This window comes from Cyprinodon tularosa, unplaced genomic scaffold (assembly GCF_016077235.1).
Source record: "Cyprinodon tularosa strain WSP-4 unplaced genomic scaffold, ASM1607723v1 ctg192, whole genome shotgun sequence".
NCBI classification, from domain to species: Eukaryota; Metazoa; Chordata; class Actinopteri; order Cyprinodontiformes; family Cyprinodontidae; genus Cyprinodon; species Cyprinodon tularosa.
Genome location: NW_024038688.1, coordinates 383471 through 402305, shown reverse-complemented (window position 1 = coordinate 402305; position 18835 = coordinate 383471). Strand labels below are relative to the sequence as shown.

The 18835-nt window shown below is 40.9% G+C and overlaps 2 protein-coding genes across 3 annotated transcripts; both read left to right on the top strand.

The window, feature by feature from the left end:
* The first annotated feature begins 1081 nt into the window (after positions 1–1081).
* Positions 1082–6275, top strand: si:ch211-107p11.3 (GT1 domain-containing protein). Of its 2 annotated transcripts, none has more exons than XM_038283289.1 (7): positions 1082–1549; positions 2245–2419; positions 5312–5382; positions 5490–5663; positions 5735–5832; positions 5913–5984; positions 6059–6275. In XM_038283289.1, exons 1-7 carry the CDS (start codon positions 1519–1521, stop codon positions 6197–6199), a joined length of 762 nt encoding a protein of 253 aa, XP_038139217.1. In that variant the 5' UTR covers positions 1082–1518; the 3' UTR covers positions 6200–6275. The 2 variants fall into 2 exon arrangements, with proteins under 2 accessions (XP_038139217.1, XP_038139216.1); XM_038283288.1 differs by having other exon boundaries at positions 1086–1549; positions 6056–6275.
* A 4616-nt stretch (positions 6276–10891) lies between these two features.
* hps4 (HPS4 biogenesis of lysosomal organelles complex 3 subunit 2) lies at positions 10892–18781 on the top strand. Its single transcript, XM_038283375.1, has 12 exons — positions 10892–11202; positions 11527–11617; positions 11724–11867; positions 11935–12042; positions 12173–12289; positions 14965–15059; positions 15134–15206; positions 15501–15625; positions 16694–17276; positions 17351–17477; positions 17630–17741; positions 17933–18781. Exons 1-12 carry the CDS (start codon positions 11171–11173, stop codon positions 18102–18104), a joined length of 1779 nt encoding a protein of 592 aa, XP_038139303.1. The 5' UTR covers positions 10892–11170; the 3' UTR covers positions 18105–18781.
* The last annotated feature ends 54 nt before the right edge of the window (positions 18782–18835 follow it).

Genomic DNA, 18835 nt, shown 5'->3' with positions numbered 1-18835 from the left:
ATAAATGAATCAACTCTTATTGATGGGAGAGAAAAACTTGTGAAAATAAGCAAGAAAAGAAAGAAATATAAAAAGTGATGCCTCTAATTAAGGGAGGATAGTTAATCCAGACTAAAAGAGCTTTAAACAGGAAAAAAAAATTCAATTTCTTTCTGATTTGTTGTGGGGGAAGAAAAAAACAAACATTAGGTTTTATCAGACTGAGAAAAAGAAAATATACATATACAGGCAAATTATTCATTTTTTTTGCATTAAGAACAAGGACAGATTAATTTAGGACAAGTTTCCTGTTTTACCGTATTTATTTTACTTTTTTTTTTTTTACCAGAATCTACCTTCATCCATTCAGACTAATAGCAGTAGTTGGTTTTTCATGTCAGAACCAGCTTGTATCTGGATACCAAACCCATTTCAGCATCATTGCTGCTTTCTTTGATAAGTTTAATTTTTTTCCCCTATAAACTTTACTAGAAAATAATAAAATAAATGAATAAAAGTAGCAATAGTGATCAAGTAAAACATACACATAGAGCCATGTGAGGGGATTACATAAATATTTAGATAAAGATTTAACAGCTTTTTTTGTTATTGGAGGACAATGTAGATAAATAAGTTGTTGCTTTCTCTAAAAAGATACATGAGGGTTTAATCATAATTTTACATTTTGCTTCTGTCTCCTTGAATCTTAGTCGGTCTCAGCAGATGCTCACAATGAGCCTGGTTCTGCTGGAGGTTTCTTCCTGTTCAAAGGGAGTTTTTCCTCTCCACTGTCGCTGTAAGCATACGATGCAATCAACTGGTTTTCCTTAGATAGAAAACTTTGAATCAATCTGTCTGAATGATCTGGTTGAACTGTAAAGTGCCTTGAGATGACATGATGTGAATTGGAGCTATAGAAATAAACTGAATTTAATTTAATTTGTGGATATAAAACTTAGTCAACAGCAGCAAAAGATAACATAAGAAGATAAGGTCATGATGTGTTTTTTTTATTTTTATTTTTTATTTTGTGATTCCAAATAAAACATCCTTAAAATAAAGTTCAGATTTATCATAAATATTTTTCCAGAATAAAATGCCTTTCCATATCCGCCTGGTGTTTTCACAGGACCAAAATAAGTGACAGACTCAGACTAAATGTTTAATAACATGTTTATTTCTCTCTCTGCCGAGTGACGCCACGCCACGCGTGACTCGCCCTTTGTCACAGACTCCACCTCTTCCGCGTGAACGAGCCTTAAGCCGAATTAGAAAATCCTGGGTTAACAAAGCTTGTCCAAATACCGCGCGCTAACAGCGTCCGTCCGTTATCGGATCCGTCTCCTAGGCAACCGCCACAAAACGCAACGCATCCCGGATCTCCTCGGCGCTCCGCTTCGGCTCCGTTCCGGTTCGTTTCCCTGCAGAGGATTAACGTTTTGATTACTAAATCTAGCATTGAAACATCTCGGATCAGTGCGCGCACCCGCGCTCCGACGGACAGGGTAGAGTAGTCGATCACCGAGACCCGGATCAAAAATGATGTTGATGATGATGAGCTCAGACAGAGGTGAGTAGGAGTCAGGAGTTGTGGATGTGTGTTAAGGCAGTGATGGAGGTTTTATTATTCTGTGAAGTCATGAGGTTTTAATATGCTGTGATGTCATGAGGGTTTATTATTCTGTGATGTCATGAGGTTTTATTATGCTGTGATGTCATGAGGTTCTATTATTCTGTGATGTCATGAGGGTTTATTATGCTGTGATGTCATGAGGTTTTATTATTCTGTGAAGTCATGAGGTTTTATTATGCTGTGATGTCATGAGGGTCTATTATTCTGTGATGTCATGAGGTTTTATTATGCTGTGATGTCATGAGGTTCTATTATTCTGTGATGTCATGAGGGTTTATTATGCTGTGATGTCATGAGGTTTTATTATTCTGTGAAGTCATGAGGTTTTATTATGCTGTGATGTCATGAGGGTCTATTATTCTGTGATGTCATGAGGGTTTATTATGCTGTGATGTCATGAGGTTTTATTATTCTGTGAAGTCATGAGGTTTTATTATTCTGTGAAGTCATGAGGTTTTATTATGCTGTGATGTCATGAGGTTTTATTATTCTCTGAAGTCAGGAGGTTTTATTATGCTGTGATGTCATGAGGTTTTATTATGCTGTGATGTCAGGAGGTTTTATTATGCTGTGATGTCATGAGGTTTTATTATGCTGTGATGTCAGGAGGTTTTATTATGATGTGATGTCAGATCTCCAGATGATGAAGAAACAGGAGAGGGCTCATTTCTTCAGCGCCAAAGAGCAGGACCTGATTCTGAAGTTATATGAAGAAGAGCGAGAGATCCTGACGGCCAAGTCCAACACAACCAGTGCCTCTAAGCTGAGGGAGGAAGCCTGGCAGAGGATCGCTGATAAAATAAACGCGTAAGAGTCACACATGCACCCCCCCTGATCCCCTGTTTATGGATTCATTATGAAAAAGCAGAACTTATCAGTCTGCCTTCAAACTTTCTGACAAGTTTCAACCTCAGATTTCACAAGTTTTAAGGGGTTTTATGTAAAAGAGCAACAAAAACTAGTTCATGTCGTAAAGTGTAGGCAGCAACATATATCCGGAGTTGAAACTCTAGTTTTGCTGCAGAAGCTGTTAGATTTTGGGGGAAGTTTTCAGACAGTTTTAGCTTGTTTGACTTTGACTAGACCCTTCTAACACACTAACAGGTCAAATCTGACCAGCATACGTATATTTATTAAAGATCCCTGCAACATGATGCTGCCACCGCCGTGTTTCAACATGGGGCTGGTGTGTTCAGGGTGTTGGTTTTCCATTGGATAAAACATTAGATTAAAATTTTTCTCAAATCGATTTCTTCCAGCTGCTAACTGTGTCTCCTAAACGGCTTTTGATGAGTCAAAAAGTCCTTTAACTATCGCTCTCATTAGCACTCTGCCCCTGAACAAAAAAATTAAACTGACTTAAAGAGTGCATAAAAAAAATGCAAATAAACTCTCTGCATTTTAACCCACCCACAAACATGTACGGCTGGAAGCCTTCTACACCAAACCAAGCTTCTGCCGCCCTGGCGTCCTCTTCCACAACATCTTCGTCCCCGCTTTCCTCCTCTAAATAAAAAATGGATGACGGAGGAGACTCATCCAAGACCTCTGACACTAAACTCTCCTCCTCTTGCATGTTTCCTCTGTCCATAGCGTTCCTTGACAGTGTCGTTTCTAAGTCACCAATTTAGTGCTACTTGGTCCCAATGGAATTTCCCATTGGGAACCTACTAGCATTAAGCTGCTAACTGGTTAGCAAGATGCTTCCGACAAACCGGCCACAACCAAACTAACTTGCAAACCTTCCGCCACAACAATCCGGCCCCCTTGATAATCGACCAATCACATTCACTTTATTTACTCGTGTAAAGTCGGGCACCACTCAGGAGAAGCCGCTTCCCTACGAATTTAAAGGTTTTGCTCAGGACCCCAGAGGCTGTGGGGATCAAGCCGGTTACTTGCAACCTGAGCTGTGAATCTCTGTAGCTCCTCCAGAGTTACTGCAGGATTCTCAGCTACTTCTTTTATGATCTCCTTTTCTTTATTATTAATATTGTTTGAATAATACATTTTTCAAAAAGAATGAACCATAGTGGAGCAAAATTAAAATATGAATTTAGCAAGAAAAAGGAAATGGGTCCAGAATAACAGAAATAATTACTTCTGGAATGCCTACGTCAACAATAGGATTCTGCATGAATGGGAGTAGCATGATGAAGTCATGCGGGATGGTGCTCAGAAATCACTTCTCTGCGTTAAATTTCTCAGATTTGAGCCAAAAATCGAAAACCTACGCTAAACAAGTTTGAAAACCGTGGACGATTGAACCTTTACTTAAGGACACGAAGGGGTTCAGAACTGAATTGAATTCTTAATACTAGGGCTTAAAGGAATAGTACACCCAAAACATGATTAGCCTTCATTTTCTACTCACCCCCATGCTGAACAACACTCTGGAGTACTTTTTTGATATCTCAAATGCATCTGGAGATCTGGGAGGCTTCTTGCTGTCTGCTGACATTCAAATAATAGAGGTCTATGGCGCCCGAGACAGAAAGGTCCATAAAAATCCACAAAAACGTGTCAATATTCCTCCATACTGCTCGTCCAATGTATTCCAAGTGTCCTGAGTGGGTAGCATCCAGAATTTACTCGAAACGAAGTCATTTAGAACGTTTTAGAGCCTAAACAGTAGTGTATAGGATTTCCTAATAGCGCCCCCATGCGCGCTCACGATTCTACGGAAGCCGGCAAACCAAACCGGAAGAAAGTGCGCATTCAGCGTCTGCTCTGCCGATAATGCAAGCGTAGAAGAAGAAATGTGCTGTTTACCTGTGCAAAGAAAGAAACAACGAAAGAAAAATGTCTGAGGACTTCAGTGTTGAGGAAGAGCATGAGTTCTTTGCCGAGCAGCTTGCGCACTTGGTTTGGTCTGCCGCGGTTTCCGTAGACTCGTGAACGCGCTTTCAGGAAATCCTATACACTACTGTTTATGCTCTAAAAACATTCTAAATGACTTCGTTTCGAGTAAATTCTGGATGCTACCCACTCAGGACACTTGGAATACATTGGACGAGCAGTATGGAGGAATATTGACACGTTTTTTGTGGACTTTTATGGACCTTTCTGTCTCGGTCACCATAGACCTCCATTATTTGAATGTCAGCAGACAGCAAGAAGCCTCCCAGATCTCCAGATGCATTTGAGATATCAAAAAAGTACTCCAGAGTGTTGTTCAGCATGGGGGTGAGTAGAAAATGAAGGCTAATCGTGTTTTGGGTGTACTATTCCTTTAAGGGGTTCAGAAGCTGAACTGGAAAGTTACCTGCTATCTGGTTGGCAAAGTACAGAGAGGCGACACCAGGCCAGCTCAGATACATAGTCCCTTCAGCATGTCCTGGGCCCTCCATAAGGTTCCTCCCAATGGAACATGCCAGGAACCCCTCCAGATGGAGGCGACCAGGACGCATCCAAAACAGATGTCAAACCAGGAAGGAACAATGACTCTACTGCGAGCTCCTCCCGATCTTGAAGCAGCCGAAATGAGTTTTGGCCGCTTTTATTTACGATCTTGTCCTTTCAGTTTATACCCAGATCTCATTACCATTGGTGAGGGTGGGAACCATGACAATCTGATACAGCCACCGCACTGCTGACGCCACACCTATATACCCCCATCCCGAGATACTTGAATTCCTCCATTTGAGACAAGGGACTTGTGTGAACGAGTTGGAACCTAATTGTTGTTTTCTGACTCAGGGCCTCAGACAGCGGCTACAAAAGAACATGGCAGCAAGTGAAAGTCAAACACAAGAACATCATCCAGACAGGTATTCCCGCACCGCAGCAGTGACCTTTCTGCTCTGCTTTTCAATACTTTTCTCGGTCTCAGACGTCGTGAATTAAACTCATCCCTGTAAAATTTGTCCCCGAACAGCAAAAAGGAAAAGAGCGGAGGTGCTGAGGACTGAGGGGGGGTCCGGGAGCCCCTCTCTGACCTCAGCAGAGGAGGATGCAGCGTGCAGCAAAGAAAGCGCTCTGAGGATGGAGGTCCTGCCTGGAGGCTCCTGCGTCGGCAACTCGGCCGCCTCTGACAGCTCCTTCATGAGCGGTACGTTTCACCGCGCCTCGTTAAACCCTGCGGCTTCAGCTGGAGCTAACTGGGGGTTTTGTTGTTGACAGTGTCCGGCCACCCGGTGCTCCTCCTGCCCGTCACTAAGACGGAACCAGAGAGCCTCAGCGGAGACGAGACGGACGTCAGCGAGGCTCACGTTGATGAGGTAAACACTTGAACACGTGCCTCGTTTTAGCCTTTAAGAAACAGCCTCACAGGAGGTTTTTTTTTCTTCTTTTGATGAAGGACGTGCAGAACAGCAGTTTTCAGGAGGGCGGCGTCTCAGCAGAGCCCACAAGAGGGCCTAGATGTTCTAAGGTGAGACCAGACAGACATAAAACAAGCAGGAGTTTCTGCTGACTTCACTAACATCATGTTTTGTTGTGCAGAAGCAGACGGATGAAATAAGAGCTCTTTACTGTCGCTACCTCAAAAAGGAGATGGAGAACCGGGACCAGGAGATGGCCTACAGAGCGCTGAAAATGAAGAAGCTGGAGAAGGAAATTCTGTTACTTGATAAACAGCTGATGTGACTGTAAAAAAAAACAAAAAAAAACAGTACTAGGATAGATTTATTATATTATTATATCTCAGAAACAAGGACAGTATTGATGGTTAGAAGTTATAACTGCTGTAAATGTCTCACCGCCTGTAGTTATGTTTAAATATGAGCGACCCAAAGTAATGGCTCGCTCTCCCACAGACTGAAGGTTTAAGCAAATTCACATTTATGGAGCTAAACCAGTGACAGCATTGACACCCACAGGGAATTCTGAGGAGTAAAATGAAAATTAAAAAAAATTATACACTGAAAGTTCAAACACTGAAAAGTCTGATATTCCTGCAAAAAAGTTCAATATTGTGATAATTCCCTCATTTTATGCTGCAGCTTTTCTTTTTTCCCCAAAAAAGGAATGGATTCAGTGTCACTGCAAAGTTCCTTCAGTTATTATGGGGTATTGACAAATATGTCACTTGAAGCTGGAGGCATTTTGGCTTTGGGGGCGGGGCTAAACCAAAGACTCCTTCAAGGATCCTCTGTTTTTCCACTGCTCCTCGTCATCTACCTGCTGTGAGCTTGTAGAAGGCTTTGGTTCATATACTGCTGCTCAACCACAAGTAAGATATTATTATTATTATTCATTAGCTATAAAAACCGACAAGTGACTGAGTCATTTCCCCACATTCTGCCGGTGAAGATTCTCAGTCATCCAGGTCATTCCAAAAAATGAAGCTTTTTCAATTGCTGCTAAAACATTTAACAGCAATTGAATTAAATTAAAACTGCTTCCTGGATGGGAAGCGAAATGTCTTCAATCTTGGAAAAAATGGATTGTTTTGAACTTTTTTGGAATTCGCCACCGAATGTGTCTGTCGCTGAATTTCTTTTTAGATTTTATATTATTGCAGCTTTGCAGCAGGTAACTTTCTTCCAGCTGCTAGGGAGACGGAGCAAACATTAAAAACAGCTTTTTCTGTGCTATTTTAAACAAAATGTTTTTTTTTAAATAAATTTTTAGCTCACTTTTAGCAGCTAAATGTTAATTTCTCAAAATATAAGTAACCCCTTAGCTTGAGTTTAAATTAAACTTACTTGATCTGTTGTCATTTTAAGCAGCTAATGGGAACGATAGTATTACAAACAATATCTTCCCAATAGTTGAGCAGAACTTTTTGGACTTAAGCTTTCCATGAGTTCACAGCAGGTTGGTGGTGAAGAGTACCGGAAAAACCGAGGGGCCCTGAAGGAACCTTCAGTTTAGCTCCGCCCCCAAAATCCAAAACAGTCCCAGTTTGTATTAACATCCTAACTGAAGGAACTCTGCAGTGAGACTAAAACCATTTTTTGGAAAACAAAAAGAGAAACTCTAGCATAAAATGAGAGAATTGTCGCGATTTTTTACTTTTTCAGTAGAAACGTTGATTGACTGTTACAGGACTTTTCAATCCCGTTTTCTCAGATGACAAATCTCTTTTTCGGTGTCAATCCAAGCCGTCTCTTCTTGAGCTCCATATCCAGTTTTTCTAAAATAGTCTCAATATCAAAATTTCCCGCAGTTGATTTAATGAAGGAATCACCAGACTGAAAATAAGCAGACTGCAAACAGCTTAGGATTTATTTATTTAGTTATGAGCAGGAAGATCAAACACAGCAGTCATCATATGAAGGAAGCCTCCGAGACCTGAAGCTCCATACAGTCACACTTTAATCCGACTTATTTGTCCTTCAGCATCAAAAACATGCAGAAAAATAAAGGAAGTCATTATTTCTAGATTAATTACTCACACTTCTTGTTTTTGACTGGAATGACTTGCAGCTAAAATATTTGTTATTTAGTTTGTCATAAAATCCTAACATGATATAAAGCCATTATAACAGCTGGCAGGTTTGTCCATGCACTGGATGTTCCAGACTGCTCCAGCAGCCTTTGATCTAATTCAGCGCCGACTGTGGAAACACGACACATAATATTAAAAAAATGACTGTTACCTAAAAAAGACATTTAAACCGCTAGAAACCTAACAGGTCATTTTTCATTTTAGATTCCTGTGGTGCAGAAGTAGCTTACCATGAGGAATGCAGCAGATGTTCCAGATGTTCTGTAAATGTTTGGATTTTAAAGCCGAACAATCACTGTTTCCTCCCACATGTTTTCCTTCCACTAACCTTTCTATTAAGTTCTCTCTGAACAGGCAGCTTCTTTCTTCCTCTAATGGAGGATGAAATCATAGAAAATAACTTTATTTATTGCTTTTTTTAACATTATTCTGAATGATCAAAGAACTGAATATTGGGTTTTAATTAGAGGAATTCGTGATCATTAAAACTAATAGAAATAAATGCTTGTAATTTATTGCTTTTTATGAGATTTTAAATAAACTGCTAAAATAAATTATTAAATGTAGATAAATTTATAGGAATAAATGTGGAGCCTTGTCTGAGGTTTGGTTGTTTTTAACCTACTTAATCAACAGTAGACTAATTATTAACTAGTTTAAAGCTAGGATGGACTTCTAGGACTCACTGCAATACTACACTGCAAAAACGTTCTGAAAATGAGTTAGAATGTTTTAAATAAATGTATTTACCCTTAATTTAAGTAGTAAAATGAGATGATCTGCCAATGGAATTAGCATTTTTACCCTTGAAATATGATAATTAGATATTATGCACTTAAAATAAGAAAATGCAGTTGTTGGTTTTTTCTCATTTTAAATGTAAATTCTCTTTCTCCATTGGAAAAGTGTGCTCAATAAAAAAAGCACTTATTTTAAGAAAAACAGACTCACTTAGGTTTACATTTTTTACAGTGTAAAAATTAATTTAGTAGAAAGAAAGAGATCAAATCTATTTCCAGGAGTGTTTTTCAGAGTTAATAAACTGTAAACCTCTTTCAGTTCTTCGCCGTTGGCCGCTTTACTCTGATGATGTTTGACCGTTTGCAGGCAAATAGGAGCAAACGGCTCATTCTGTGCTGAACGTCGGAACTTTATCCACTTTTTGACATTTTAGGAGTTAATATTCTAGGGAAAATATGACTGGAATTGATCTGATGTCCTCCTGTTTTTAATTGCATTTATTTTTTACTGTTAGGTTCCTGTGGAATGTTTTAGTGGAATATGATCTGTGTGGACATATAGTGACCTCACTTCACTCATAAAACATCTATAATCAGGTATAAAATGTAATATTTAGACATTCAGGTTTATTTCTGGTTTATTCAACTGTATTTTGACCATATTTTTAATTATTTCATCTGAATGCAAAGAAGGAGGAAATAAATGTTACAATAAAGCTTGAATTCTTCAGACATTTAGTCATATTTAGTTGAGATTATTATTTATAATCCTCTATTGTGTTTCTAATGTAATTAGTCTGTAATTAGTTTATTTTATGTCACTAATTTTTTATGAATTTATTAAAAACGAGGATTTGTTTAAAAAAAAATCTGCCTCCTGTTGTAAATCCGTCCTTTAAAGTCTGAATCCTGCTTTTTGTGAGGAGTTTATTAACCATCAGGTTCAATGGATGCTGAACAAAGGCAGCTGCTAGGATTATTCCCTCCCCCCCACCCCCCTGCGCGTCCACGGCGCTCCGGGAGGCCGTGGATCTTCCCGCGTGGATCCGCAGAAAGAGGCGCTCAGAGGGAGAAGGATGATGCTGAAACGGAAACAAAGAGGAGGCTGAAAATCAGCAACAGCTTCAGCGTTTTATCGAAGCAGTGTGAGAGGAAGCCGCCCGCCGCTCGTCCACAGCTGCAGGCTGTGCGCGTTCATGGCTCCAGGCAGACTTTCTAATCGAGCGCTGAAAACAGGATGAGGATGACTGCTGCTAGAGGCTGAAAGGGTGCTGGGTTGTTTGGATTTAGTTCCAGTCTGACCGAGTTTCTTTTATTTATTTACTCTTTTATTATTCTTTTATAAGGAATAATGATACCTGATGGCAGGATTTAATTAATCTGGTCTTTGTTTTATTTTTTTCCAGTCCAGGATTGAATCAAACTGCTTCTAAACATTCAAAGAATAAATCCTAAACATATACTAGTTTTAGAGGAGTTCATCTTCAATAACTTTTATTATTCTTATCTCCTTCTTTTTTTTTTTTTTTTTTTTTTTTTTACAATGAAATTTAATATTCTTAAATGTCAAAGGTCAAGTTGATATACAGTAGAAAGTTGACATTGTTAGTAGAGGTAGTTCATTTCTATTATCCATACTTTATTGTATGTTTTATTTAAAATGATCTGTAGAAGTATTTCCTCTGACTATATTTTCCAATATATATATTTTTACAGTTTTTTTATTTAAGTCTTAAACACAAAATAATTTGCATATAATTTATTTCAGTCTGTCTCTACTCTGTGATTAAATAACCTTTTTTACCAAATATTTTTTACTCTGAGTTTTTTCCTTGAAAAGCTACTTTTCATTTTACTAGATTAGAGACATGTTGAAGCAGTGCTGCAGTTTTTTGGTCTTCTAACTTCCTTTCTTTCATGGGAGGGTTTGTCTGTAAAAAACAAAAAGTGATTTTCTTTCTATCTTTTTTTTTGTTGCATTTTTTGTGACTAATAAATATTACAAACACTTTTTTAAAGATCTTATATTAAGGAGTCAACTCACAAAAACCTGTTGATATAATTTAGTTTATATTCAGAATAATTTCCCGTCTCAAGAGAAACGCGTCTGAATTCCGCCTAGTTTGTCCCTCCATGCTTCCCGTAGTTTCACATGACTTCTACTGCGTGTGACTGAGCTGCATTCCTCAAGCTGAACTGACAGCTTCACAGGTCGGTTTGCAGTAATGGACAGAGGCGCCCAGTGAGCTCCGGGTCACCAACCTCTGCGCTCCGTTTTTACGCAGCGGGGCATTAGGACGGCTGGACGGTAGGACTGCGGGACATTAGGACAGCTGGTCAGCTGTTGCGGACTGGCTGCTGCTTTCTGTCAGTCCATGCTCAGCCTGCAGGAGGAAACCCATGATCGATCCCTGAAGATAACTGATGGCTGAGCTGAAGCCGCCAGACTCCAAGAAGTAAGATCTGAGCGGGTCAGTGGTTCTGATCTGATTCTGATCTGGTTCTGATCCGGTTTTGATCCTGTTGTGATCTGGTTTTAAAGTGGTTTTAATCCTGTTCTGATCTGGTTCTGATCCAGTTTAAATCTGGTTCTGATCTGATTCTGATCTGGTTTTGATCTAGTTCTGATCTGATTCCGATCTGGTTCTGATCTGGTTTTAATCTTGTTCTTATCCGGTTCTGATCTGGTTCTATAAACCCAGCAGTTTCAGACCCAAACCTTCAGGACTATAACCCTCCACCATCAGACTCCTCTCTGCTCTGCTCTCCTCCTGCTGCAGGTGCACTTACTTCTTCCTCTATGATGGGTCAAAGGTCAGAGGGGAGGGGGACCCCACCAGGGACGGCATCTGCTACTTCTACCCTGAAGATGTAGGACAGACTCACACACCACAGCACCTTTCTAACCCCCCCCCACCCAGCTGCCCCCCTAAAGACCTGCTGTCCCCTGTCCTCTCTGTCCTCTCTGTCCTCTCAGACCCCTCTGGACATGCAGGACCTGCTCTGCGGTCAGCTGGCCGGCGTCAGCCGCTGCGTCTCGGAGCTTTCCTCCTCTGATGTTCAAACGCTGAGGCTGCGGCGCTGCAAGTTCGCCATCCGCATGAAGGAGGACTTCTTCTGGGTAAGACCTGCTGCCCTGGCTCTCCTCCCTCCCCAGCAGGAACCCGTTCTGACTGTGTTCTCTGAAGGCTTTCGGCTGCTCCATGGAGGTTCCTACTGTCAGCGTCTGTGAGCTCCTGGATCATCTCATCAGCCTCTTCTGCTTCTACAACGGATCAGTTCGTCAGAGCTATCAGGTGTGTCACTTAGAGAAGGATTACAGCGAGACGAATTAATAAAAAACATAAATGTGTTTATGAATAGAACTTGTTTAAATCTTTCATCATGAACAGAACGTTCTCTAAGCTGAGGTCAATTATTTTGCAGCTCAGCAGTAAGGAGAACCTGGCCTCTCAATGGGCCCGGTACCTTTCCCACGTCCTGTCGGGCCCCTCCGAGCTGCACTACATTTTCCAAAGTGTGAGAACCATCGACCTAAGCAACGTGAGTTTGACATCAGTTCTGCTTTCGCTGCTTATCTCCGTCTGCTGCAGAGGAGGCAGGATGTGACAGTGTGAAAAGGCTCTGCTGTGTCACAGTAAAACCTCCAAACGTCTCTAAGGACAAAGAATCTCTCTGTAAAGACAACAAAAATGTTTCCACGAGGCAGAAAGAAGCTCAAATATGGTCAAAAGTGTTTAATTGATTGTTTCACCCATTCCAGAAAAAGATTTGTTGTTTATAGAACATTTTAAGCTTTTATTTATTGTAATTAAGATTTTCATGGTTTACAGAAAAGCTCTCTGAGAAAAGCTGTGGTTCTGCTGAGGGGTTTTTAGCTAAAGGGAAGAATAAACGGGTCTAAAAGTGGGGGGAGTGATGGCCTAGGTCAGAGGTCACGGATTAGCGGACTGCGGTCCAAATCAGGACCCACCTGCTGGCTAATCCAAACCCAACCTGATTTAAAACATTTATAAATTCCTGAATGGTGTCTGATGACAGTGTCTAATTTCACTTGCGCCGCTTCTCCTGTTAATACGGTAAAGCCCTCCGGAGCGTCCGGCTCCAGGCTCCACGTGATCCAGATTAGCCAATGAGCTGCTGTCAGTCTGAGTTGCTGCTGCTGCTACTTTTAGACACAGCAGGCAAACCTGTGGCGAGCCGGGCGATGGGAAAGAAGGAGAAGAGGATGAGAAAAAGAGAGCAGAGAAAGTGAACTGCGGTGAACTGGTGAAAGAAAAGTGAAATGGCGTGCTCAAAGATGACCCTGCACATTTAGAGGATGTTTGGCTCAACCTGCTGCTGTGAAGCAGGATTCTCCACCATGAACAGAATCAAAAATAAATCTGGATCCAGGCTCAAAATGAGCTCCTTGATATGTGCTTGAGAATGGCTTAGTCTCCATTCAAACCCAGGTTTAAAGCCTTGCAGGGCAGCATAAAGTCCACTGCTCTCATTAATTAAACATGTGAATCAGGAAATTGTCTATATACCAAACTGAATGATTGTTCTCTATTTCAAAAAACTCTTCAAAAAGTTTTTTTTTATTTTTTTTTATTAAATGTATAACATAGATGCATTAAAACCCGCTTTTTATTTCAGTGTTAAATTCAGTTTAAAGTAACAGAATATAACTAAAAATGTCTCCGGACCTTTACTGGTTGATGATTTTCTGTATTCGGGCCCCGCTGATTTTTAATTGATTACCCCTGGCCTAGTGGTTAGAGCATTGCAGTTAGCTCCTAGAGGTTCTGAGTTCAATTCCCACCCCCACAGCCTCCACTCTGGGTCCCTGAACAAGACCCTTAACCCCACACTGCTCCCCACAATTGCAGGGTGGGCAGATCTGTTTCTCTTCTCTCTCTGTGCTATACATGAATAAAACAATTTCCCACATTTGACTTGGACAGATTAGGAAAAATCATTATTATAAAAAACAAAAAAAGCACCGGTGCATTCTATAAAGCAAAGCTCCACTTAAAGAGTTTTTGCAGCATCTCAAACCAGAACATGTAGAATATATAAAATATAATCTCCATCTAAAGAAAAGGAAAACACATCAATGAACGCTGATAGAGATACGCTGCGCTTACCTGCTCTGTCTGCTCCTCGTTATTTTGGTTTATTGTGAGGTTTAAAGAGGATAAATACTTTATCCGTTTTCTTTCCTGCTGAACTCCTATCGTGGGTAAAATTTTATACTTTTTAATGTTTCATTCATTATTTTTACACCAGTGTGTCCTGCTTCCTGTATACGCGATGTGCGACTCTAAAGTGACTCTTTCCCTGTGTGAATAAACAGATTTTATTTTGTTTTACTCTATAACCGTGTCTCTCTTCCTGTCAGACCCATGAAATTACCGCTGAATTGCTGCGTAGTCTGACTAAAATAGACCTGGGCTCCGTCTCAGGCAGACCTTTGCAGCTCCTCTTGCGTAAAATTGTGTCAGGTGCGATCAACCCCATCGACTCTCAATGAACGCTAAAAGCCACGACCTCATCAGACTCGATCTGCTGTTGGATCAGACGCAAAATTGGAATCATGCATTATGATAAAGAAATAAATGAAACTAAGCAAATCCTCTCTTTAAAATCAATTAGTTTTGTAAACTCTTATTAATATTTCAGTCAGTTTTCTTTTTAATTTGCAAGGTCTAGTTTTAATTTTATTTGAGCTATTAGAAAGGTTTTTTTTAATTCAGTTTTTTCGTCATTTGATTTGTTTTATTGAACAATAACCTTCTTGGTCTTTGTGATCCAAACCTCAGAGGCCTTCAGAGAAAGCTGAATTATTCCTGATATTAAATATGGACTCAGATTATAGGATTTCTGAAAGAAATAATTCTTCTTTTTATTTTATTTTTATTATATCTTATCATTAACTATATTATATTTGCAGTGGGCTATATATTTAAATGTGATGATTTAAGATTTTTTAACATTCTGCTTCACCTTTCTTTGCTACTTTGTTTTGTTTTAAAACATAAAATCCATCTAAGAAGCACTAAGGTGTGAATCTGTAACATTATAAAATGAGGAAAAGTTTTTTTCTTGCTGTGGAGAGTCACAGATGACATAAATAAATTCAGGTTTGATCATCGGCAGCTTCCTCTGTCCCAAAAAGCTGCTGGAAACGTCTAAACTCTTCCTGAAAAGCAATAACAGACTCTTCTTCTCAGGTTGATCCACTTCTTCTCCTCAAAGCTGCCCTCATCCTTCAGGCCTGCCAGCGTTGCCCCCTAGTGTTGGCAGGCTGCATCCTTTTTAGAGGAAGGTCAGCTGATTTCTCTTTTTTCTCACCTGTTATTATTATTTTTTGTCTTCCTAATATCTCCTGATCTCTTCCAGGGTCGTCAGCACACAGATGCCTCCAGAGTTAACCATAAAGGTCATAGTTCATGAGAGCGAATCGTACTCTAAGGTAGGAATGATGGTCTTAATGCAGATAAATATTAAATAAGCTGGCAAAAAATCACATCTGGCTTGAATTTAATAATCTAGTTATAGTTTGATTTATAACTGATTTTGTGGAGATTTTACCTATTAGCATACTGTATGTCATGCTAGGCTAAACAGTTAGCCTAGCAGCTTTGTAGCATCACTTAACAGACCATTAATTATATATATTTTTTTATTGATAATGACAAAATTCTCTTAAAAAGTAAAGTCTGTTGGAAACCAAAGTGTTACTTTAACAGGAAATGTTTGTTTTCAGATCCAGCGGTCGAGTGGAGAGAGTCCAGCTAGCTCAGACGGCGGTTCTGTTAGCTCAGCGGCCGTGTTCCTGACACCATCAGAGCTCCAGGACCTGAAATCTGCTCCTGTGGACAAAACCTCCCGGTAAAGTTTTCCCTCCTGGACTCTACAACCAAACACAGAACCTCCATGCTAATAAAGCTCATTCTGTGTCTCTTAAAATCAGAGGGAAGGTTCCCCAGATTTTGCTTTTAGATTATTTTTAAAATCAGTTCAGGATAATCCAGATTAGATTATGTCCTTTAATCTTCTCTAAATCTAAACCAGACGTCTTCTGATTCAAAGAGGTTTCATTTTTTATCATACCAGCTTGTTTTGCACAATTTTCTTTATTTTCAGAAATCTGCGAAATAAAAAAACACGCATTTACTTTTTAAATGATGATCCTTCAGCTCACATTAAAACTGATATTTAATAATTTCTTTTATTTTAATTAATTCAACTTTATTGATCTCACATTGGAGAAATTTACTTTCTGCATTTAACCCCTCCCCTTGGGGAGCAGTGGGCTGCCACTGTGCGGCGCCCGGGGAGCAGTGTGGGGTAAAGGGTCTTGCTCAGGGACCCAGTGTGCAGGCTGTGGGAATCAAACCAGGTACTTTCCACCTTCCCGGAGCACAACGTACCACTAGGTCAACACCGCCCCTGCACTGCACTTTTATTATAGTCGGTTAGTAAATTAGACTTTGACAACTTTTATTGTAATTTTGTGTATACAAAATGAAATTTCGTTTAGTGCAGCTTTTCAGACAACAAATGAACTTTTCCATTCCATAAAGTGTAGCAGTGATTAAATAAGGATTCAGAAACAATAACAGATGTCACCTGTGTTCATAACTTCATAGTTACAATAAAATAAAAATGGGGCCAAATTTCTACTTTTTTGAGTTTTGCAAAAATATTATGTTTTGAAAACTTGGTAAAATGTGAACGACCTCTAATTATCATCTAATTCCAAATCCAATCAGTAAAAAAATGATTAAATCTTGTCTAATGTTTTAATTTAGTGATTATTGTGTAATTTGCATACTGGGCCTAATATCATCCTTTACTAAAATGAAACTGACCGCCCCTGCCATCCAGCAGCTGTGTGGCCCTGGGTGGTGAGCCGTATTGAGGCCTCTAACTGTCTGGATTTTTTACACCTTTCAGTTTCCATCCTGCTCCAGAGAAAGACGCCCCCCCAAAGAAGACCAGGCTTTCCAGAACCCTGTCGGACGCAGCCTCCTGCGAGTCGGAGCCGCCTCGTCCGGCGTCCTGCCAGTCGCCTCAGAAAGGCTCCATCAGCCCTCATCTGTCTGGATCTGAAGACTCTCCGTCGCAGAGAGCCCCTGATTCCCCCTCTCCTCTGTCACCGTGTTCGAATGGAACAAACGCTCCTGAAGCGGTGGAGGGAGACCCGGATGAGTTGCACTATCACAGTTTTTACAGCAGCGGAGACGTAGTGAGCCAGACGCTCAGCGAAGGAGACAGTTCAGCGTTTGAGGAAAGCGTCTATCTGAACGGAGCGCCCTCGGCGACCTTCTCAGCTGACGATTCGTTTGGAGAAGAAAAGATGACAGCGGGCCTCAAGGGGGAGAGCAGGCAGCCTCCTCCTGGTTCCTGGGCTCCTGACAGCTTGGAGGACAGCCCTCTGGTTGCCATGACGCTGTACACGCACAGGGTCAACAGCCTGGTGCTGGCCCTGCTGGTGGAGCCCGGGTTCATGAGTGACACTGCGTCTTTGGAGGAAGTGGTGAGGAGAAGCATGTTCATGGAGATGACATCACTGCAGCTGATAACTAAAGATGTTTTTTGGTTTTTTTTTAGAACCACAGCAGCCTGGCTTCCCTGAACGGACTGGAGGCCCATCTCAGAGCCATTCCTGCGGCGGCCCCCGGTGCTGCGGGCCCTTACCTGTTCGCCCATCATGACTCCATCCAGCACACTCTAACCAGTAAGGCCCTGTGCTTCCTCTTCCCCAACAGATCAGCTCTGCTGGTTTATATCTGTCCCTGATGGGCTGACGGCTAATTAGTCGAGCTGTGATCAGCATTCCTTTGTGCAGCTGCCGGGTTAACGGTCCTCTGTCATTGTGTGTCTCTGCAGCCAACGTGTCTGGCCGACCTGGGGGAGCCCCGGAGCATCCTTTTGTCCGAGCCACATCGCTGCTCCACTCGCATTTCTTTGACACTGAGACTCTGCAGGAGGCTATTATCAGGTCAGCTCTGGTCGGGGGAGATCTTGTTCCTCAGGGTGTGTGTGTGTGTGTGTGACAGTGGGGTAATTTGTCAGGTTTTCATGGTTATCATCGTACATCTTTTAATGCTTTTTTCAAACTATGGGCTCCTTTCTTTCAGCGCCGTTTTTTGAGCTTTAAGTAAAAATGTTTGCGCTCCGTTTCCCTCTCAGGAACGCCGGTACTGCCGTGTACGGGACCCGCAGCGTCGCGCAGGAGACCTTCTTCCAGCAGCACGGCGGATCCATGAGGAACTCCGGCATCCCCAACCAGCAGGACAGCGCCTTCTCGCTGCCCAGCAAGGCCCGGCACCGGCTGCTCAAACACGGGGTCAACCTGCTGTGATCGGGCCGACCGGACCCAGAACTTCAGCCAATGAAAAGAAGACCCGGCTCTTAACTTTAAAAGCTTCAGCAGATCTCAGATCGATACATGCTGACAAAATTCACAGGAGTTTGAAACTTTATTGCTTATTTTTAGCAACACAGAGAATGAAACGCAGCTTTCAACCTGATATCTCCAAATAAAACAGCAAAACTAGTTACATTATGATGCCGCCTAATTAAAGCTTAGAATAAAGAGTCTGCTGGTGTGTCATAAGTGGCTGCATCATGCTGTGGGATCCTTTTTTTTCAACGGCAACATTAAAACTGTTCAGAGTTATTAAAATAAACAAAAGCTGCAGAAGAAAAAGGCAGAAGACAACAACCCTAAAACATCCAGCTGATTCTAAAACATAGTGGTGGTGACATGAATATGTATGAAAATGGCCTAGTCAAACTCCAGGCATTCACGGCTCTGTGCTGGTTGGAAGATGAGAGAATGTGGAAAAGTTTCAATGGTGGAAAAAACTTTCTGACTGTTTTTTTTTTCATCTGCTTTGAATGTAAGATATATGTGAGCTCTTATAGAATTTGATTTGTTTACACAACAAACACCCATTCCATAACCTTCAAGCTGCTGATATTTTATTTTTTTAAATCTTTTTTTCCCTCCAGCTCTTATTAAAACATTAAAAGTTCTGATTCTGTTGCTTTATTTTCTCCATTTCAGCTTTTATTAAAGAATAAAAATGT